Source organism: Quercus robur, chromosome 6 (assembly GCF_932294415.1).
Source record: "Quercus robur chromosome 6, dhQueRobu3.1, whole genome shotgun sequence".
NCBI lineage: Eukaryota > Viridiplantae > Streptophyta > Magnoliopsida > Fagales > Fagaceae > Quercus > Quercus robur.
In genome coordinates, this window is record NC_065539.1 from 14,228,609 (window position 1) to 14,235,067 (window position 6,459).

Genomic DNA, 6,459 nt, shown 5'->3' on the forward strand with positions numbered 1-6,459 from the left:
ACTAGAGCATTTAAAAATTAGAAAAGGAATCAATGCCATATTATTTATGCTTTTACAGTATCAAATTCATGACGTAGGTTCATTTTAAAATATCAGGAATGTTGGTTGAGAACGTGCACAAATTGGTGGCCAGTGGATGAAAACTTCGTTGAATATTGCATATGTTGAAATAGGGATGAAGAGTGGAACGTAGGTTGAATGGAATACTGTAGATCTACCATCAATCATCACACAATAACAGCTAGCACAGTACGGATTAAAACAAAAAAACAAAGTGTGTTTTGTTTGTCTGTATAAATAGTTGAAAAACAGTGTTTTGAGTTTTAAACGAGCATTTGTAAAAAAAACTATGAGGAGTTGTAGTTGCAAAATAAAGTTATGAGTTTTAAAAATACTCTTTTAACCAAATCGCCTAACCAAATGGAACTAAAAAAAAAAACACTAGCATAGCACACTTAAGTGTAAAAAGGTCAACTGTGCACAAGTTATGTAGAGAATTAACATAAAGGGTGACTCATAGTTACTGAAATTACAATTGGGTATTCAGCTTAACAATTTTCTGTAATTAATAAAATGTTATTGATGAATCTTCCAATAAAAATGGAAAAAAAGAATCAACTGTTTTATCCAAACATATTGTAGTAAGTTACTACCAATCTGAATATAAAGACTGGTTTCAGTCAAAAGCACCTGAATGGTGAACCCTATAAAAATAATTAAAGAAAAATCAAAATCGGGAAAAACGTGGCAGATGTCATGACAGCATTCTTGATCAGTTGCTGAGGTTGCAACACCTCTCCCTTTGTCTACAACCATTCGCTACCACGAGCAGCAAAATGTCCAAATTTTTCCAGCTGATGCAGAAAAAAAAAAAAAGCGACCAGGTTTTATAAAATGAGGTGGTGAAAATGCAGCATTACATTAAACAACCATTAAAGGGGGTAAAATAGGGAATTAAGGGAGGGGGCAGGGGGCTTGAATTGGTAATTCAACAATTCTACTACTTTACTGTTCCCCCACTGTAATTACTGAAAATCATATTCTATAATCTATATTATAACCGCAACCCACCCTCAAAAAGGTTGAGCTGAGAGCCTAACCAGAGAAAGGGAACTGCAAATGTCATGAGAAATTCTGAGAATCCAACTTGGTACTATTCGGCATTTACTGTGGATTTAGAGTCTTAGACACATATGTTAGCATTTTTGGGTAACCCTTAATTAAACTTATAGTTCTACTCTAACCAAGCAATCCCGACCTTCTTTGGTCCCTTTGTCTACACTACTCATTATCAAATGGTAAAAATGTATTTCATAACCCCGTGTTAAACTATGATTTAAAGCTATAGGTTTGTGGCCTCAGCAACCTAGACAAGGCCCATCATGTGAAACTCGATTGGTGTAACAGTGACATCTAAGAGATGACATGAGACGTAAGCCCAAAAGTCCCATCTCTTTAATTCAGTCCTGCCAGTTAGAGACAAGATGAGCATCATCCAAGTACCAATCAACTAAAATAATATTTATGCACAATAGAAGAGGCTTTACACAGATTGGATGTTATACCTGTGACATGTTGCGTTGCCTGTTTAGTGCTCGAGTCATTTCCTTGTGCGAGCTAGCAAATTGAGATTTCTGCAATTTCTGCAAGAGTCAAACAGGAAAAATGAGGTACTTAAAAGAAATTCCTTGTGGAGTTCACAAGGCTGGAACGGCAAAACAAAGACACCTTCATTGGCCAAAAAAAAAAAAAAAAAAACAGCAGGGATTGATTACAGCAAAAGGATTGACAAAAAAAAAAATCATGGATTTCCAAACCCCAATACAGACCCAGAAACCTATATAAAAACAGCTCTTATATTAAAATAATATGGTTACATTGACTGATATGCCCTTCTTTTGGCTAAGGAAAGCTCCATGGTCATTGGTCTCACCTAGGGCGGTAAATAAGCCAAGCTGAAAAACATCATGTTTAAGCTCAGCTCATCAAGTACAAGCGTCAACAAATTGGCAAGGGTGCTAGACTAGCAGCCAATAACGGACATAACTAGGCTTGCCAACCCACAAGCTAATGTTATGGAGTTCAGGCTGGGCTAATTTATAAAACGAGGCCTCCTATATGTTTAATTTCATCTTGATTTCTGAAAGGTCAAGCTGATCAGAGCAGAGCCAGCTCATTTGCAGACCTAATTGCACCATAATCCAGTGCTTTTATATAAGTAGCCCATAACATAAATCGAATAGTAAACAAGAGAGAGCCAATAGACCCTTTTCATACATAATTTCAAATTTAGTGAAGAGAGCCAATAGACTCCTTTCATGCTTTCTATCAAATAAAGCATAGTTTAAATTTGAACATGTGGGAGCCAGTCAGGCCAAAAAACTTAAGCCAAACCCCGAGTTGAAATTCTGCAGGTCAATTATTTCCCTCAGTATAATTACAAGCCTAAATTGTATTCAATTGTATCAACTCAGTATTGTTGACATGATGGGGCTTGGGGTTGCATTAGTAAATCATCATTGTTAAATCGGTTGTGAGAAGTGCTTTCTGTGTCTGAACTCTGAAGGGGTTTATTTCCACATCTCAAAGCACTGCTATGAATCCCCAAGAGTCACCTAGTTTTTTCAGAATGCACAGAAACAACTACATCTACTCCCAAGTGTGAGAAAGTAGGAAAGGACAAAGACCAACAATACAATATCATAAAGAGAGAAACCAACCTTTTCACCGCTGGACATATGCTTTTTCATTAATGTGAACTTAAATAGAGAGCGAAGCAATTCATTTTCCTGATTTGGCAGGGGTAAGTTAGTTGCTGACTATAACTCATCAAAAGGAGATCTGAGAGGCATTTGTAAATAATAAGGATCTGAAACAAAAGAACCAACCTGCATGTGCTTGGAAAATCTCTCACCCAGAAAATGCTTCAAAAGGTTCAACTGTTCAATAAATTTGGAAAAACATTTAAAATTGTATATTTTGGACACAGAATAATAAAACGGGATAACTTACGGAGAAAGTACCTGTATCAACTCAGACCACGTATCTGTGTTAAGCAAATCTCCACCTATCTTCATTGATGTTTCAGGACAAGAACCATCCTGGTAATCACAAAACTTGAAAGTGTCATACTAGTTCAAGGTTATAAATTAGCAAAATAATTAAAAAAGAAAACGTATGCAAATGAAAAAAATACTCTTAGAAATTTCAGAAGATCCCCAAAAAAATTCCGCTGGCTGCCAAGATCTTCCTTATTGGAACCTCTGCCTCCAGCTTCTCTGGAAAGGTCTTCAACTTGATACAGAATTTTCCCCTTCAATTGTTGAATAGCATCAGCAGAATCCTTCTTAATTTTGGGGCATCCAATCTCAAATAGTATAGCTAATGCTTCACCAGCTGCAATGCGAACAGATCGATCATCCTTCTCTAGAAATGTCGAAAAGTGAGAAACTGCCCTGTAACAATGATTATGGAGAGATTTATTTCTTTTATCATGAAAACACTAAACACATGAAAACTATGAGCCATGAAGGAAGAAAATGTCACTCACTCTTGCCAGTTTTTGGAATTAAGGCAGCAGCCATTAGCATTTGAGAGAATAAATGACCAGGAAGATATGGCAGTTGTTATCACATCTGGTGATAGTTTACTCTACAAATCAAAACAATGATGAATTAAATTTCACATATAGCACCACTAGCATAAACACTAGGTTCAAATTACAAGGACAGTGTATGTGATGTGTGTTCACATCCAGAAGATCAAGGGTACTACATACCTTAGAACCTGTTTTTTGACAAATAAACTCCCAAATAATTTGCATCACACCTTCTGATTTCTCTCCATCATTATCACCAATAAAGGTTATGACAGCCAAGCACTCGATTATCTATTAAGATAGATTCCAAGGTCCAAGTAAAAGGAAAAAATCCAAATTTAGTTTTGGCATATAAAAGAACTATGCAAATGAAGACTAACAGTATCTCTCAATTCAATCATACATGTGAAATCTCTGATTTCTCAGACCCAGATTTAAGAGCTTCCGAAAGAGGGCGAATTGACTTTTCTAACAGTTCACGTGCTTTATCCTTACTAGTGGTCATAGCCAGCAACCCTAGATCCAGCACAAGAATTAAACTTATTTCAAATTGTGAGCACCAAAAAAAAAACAATGACTGCATTAAGAGATTCAAGATTTACCTATAGCACGGGCTGCTAAACATATTTCTTTGGCAGATCCTCGCTTGATGGAATGCAGATATTGAAGAAGCAATGTAAGAAAGCTACAAGAGAAGGCAAACCAACACATTCAAAAAGAAAGTTCAAAATATCCTACAATTGTTCAGAGTAATGTGCTTACTTCTTTACCACAAATGTGTGTGCCTAAAAACATCAATAAAAATTCACTAGTTCATAAATGAAAAAATACAAATGGGCTTACTTCTTTTCCACAAACTGATGCTGCAAGTTTTTGGTAAAAGCTTCAATGATTAATGACAATGCTTTCTCCCTTGTGGATCCCCTTCATACCACCCAAATAAAAGTTACATTTAGTTTCGGGTCATAAACTACATCAGCAAAAACTGATGGACCTCAATACTTGTAAAAGAATATAAGGCAACAACAAGAAGGAACTGAGCTATAAGATTATATCATTGCATGTAACATAAGATTGTACAATTGATCAATGAGTAACAGACAGGTACCTTTTCTCATCTAATGCTTCTAGCCATGAATCAAGAGAGCTGTCCTGCTGCACATCTTCTGTCCCTGATGCCAGTGTCAGCTTTGACATGTCAACAGATGAAGAACTCACACTATCATCATCATTGGTGCCCAAAGATTTGGCACTCTTTCGCTGACTACCACCTGCATATTCATCAAAAATTAACATCGAATATACATATAAAATCACCTATACTCAACTAAATTCGCAATTCAATAACCAATCAAACAATAATGTGACAATGTTTATGTGCTACAAACAACATTAAAAGGCAAGGGAACCTGCCATCCAACTAGTATGATATATGCTCTTGAAGAAACAACGACAAAGAAACTCATCACACCAATCATCCATTACCATCACTATCACTACTTAATTGTGATTATTACAGAAACATAATTAATAGCTCATTTAAAACCATTCAGATTTAATACAATTTAGCTAAAGTCTCCAATTAAATTCGCATAACACATAGTTTCCACGATAGCAGCATTAAAGACAAGCCCAAGTAGCTTAAACCAATATAAAACTCAGCAATTTTCTCTTATAAAGCAAACATTACAAATATTTGTTTTTAAAAATTAAAAAAAAATTCAAACTTCCCTTTTCAAAGAATTTTGTTTCCGATTTTTGGTGCATTAATAATTGAAGTTAAAATTTTGATTGGTAAATCACACACGTACGACATGGGTATTGAAGACTTGAACCCACAATCTCAATCTCACTTTCTACCCAACACTTGCAAGGGGAGGAAGTGCCAATTGAGCTAAAGATCTTTTCTTTTCTTTTTTATGACATAGGAGAACTTCACTCACATTACAATCAGACTCCTATGGTAACTAACCTCCCCTGTGAAACCCGCCAAAACCAGTTACCGCGTAATCCAGTGGCTTTTCACATCAATTTAAACACAAAGAAACTCAGGTAATTCAAAAAACCTAGGGTTTTTTATTAAATAAATCAAATAGTTTAAAATTTTAAAAACAAAAACAAAAAAAACCTACTAACAACCACACGAAAACAACAGCCGAAACAAGAGCGTATGAGAAGAAATTTGATCGAACTTTATAGAAACAACACACAAAACAAAACAAAAGAGAGAGAGAGAGAGAGAACTTACGCTTCCCCATTATACCAAATTCGCTTTGCGTCTGCGTCTACCAAAAGAAGTAACAAGCTCGGCGAAAAATATAGCGGAGTGAGAAAATCGAGCGCAAATTCGATTGTGTTATGGTGAACGGAAGCGAGATCAGAACCGATTGTGAGAATTTTGTGGGCGTGATTTCCATTAAATATTATATGGAGACAGAGAGAGAGAGAGAGAGAGAGACCTTTTTCCGTTTTAGACTAGGAATAGTAGAGAAAAGTGAAGTGTGTTAGTTTCGGAACCGGAAGAGAGTCTGAGGCGGCAATCGATAATTGAGAACAAATATAAAATAAATAGTAGGTTACGTTTTTACTATTATACCCTTAGCGCGCGGGAGTGATGGCCAGTGTTATACTGTTATGAGAATATGCTTCTGTAGGACTTATTAAAGATTATCTTGTGGGTTGAATTTGAAGCATGCTACAATGGGCCCTTTATTTATGGGCCCAGTGTGGTTTCACTGACCGACACTCAAACTTTGGCCCAATTCAGAGGTGTCTTGCGAATAGCCGACCATAAAAAAGTAAATTATAGAAGTTAAAGGTGTAAGCTCAAGTGCTTAGTATGCATAAGTTAAAGGAGATTT

At 36.0% G+C, this 6,459-nt stretch overlaps 1 protein-coding gene across 1 annotated transcript; it reads right to left on the reverse strand.

Moving 5' to 3' along the window:
- Window positions 1-475: 475 nt before the first annotated feature.
- On the reverse strand, window positions 476-6,148 carry LOC126732894 (uncharacterized). The gene is made up of 13 exons (XM_050435950.1): window positions 5,847-6,148; window positions 4,707-4,869; window positions 4,442-4,522; window positions 4,201-4,283; window positions 4,002-4,114; window positions 3,779-3,889; window positions 3,551-3,651; window positions 3,197-3,455; window positions 3,024-3,101; window positions 2,889-2,939; window positions 2,721-2,789; window positions 1,566-1,643; window positions 476-854 (listed from the first exon to the last, which is right to left on the reverse strand). Exons 1-13 carry the CDS (start codon window positions 5,854-5,856, stop codon window positions 807-809), a joined length of 1,245 nt encoding a protein of 414 aa, XP_050291907.1. The 5' UTR covers window positions 5,857-6,148; the 3' UTR covers window positions 476-806.
- Window positions 6,149-6,459: the final 311 nt, after the last annotated feature.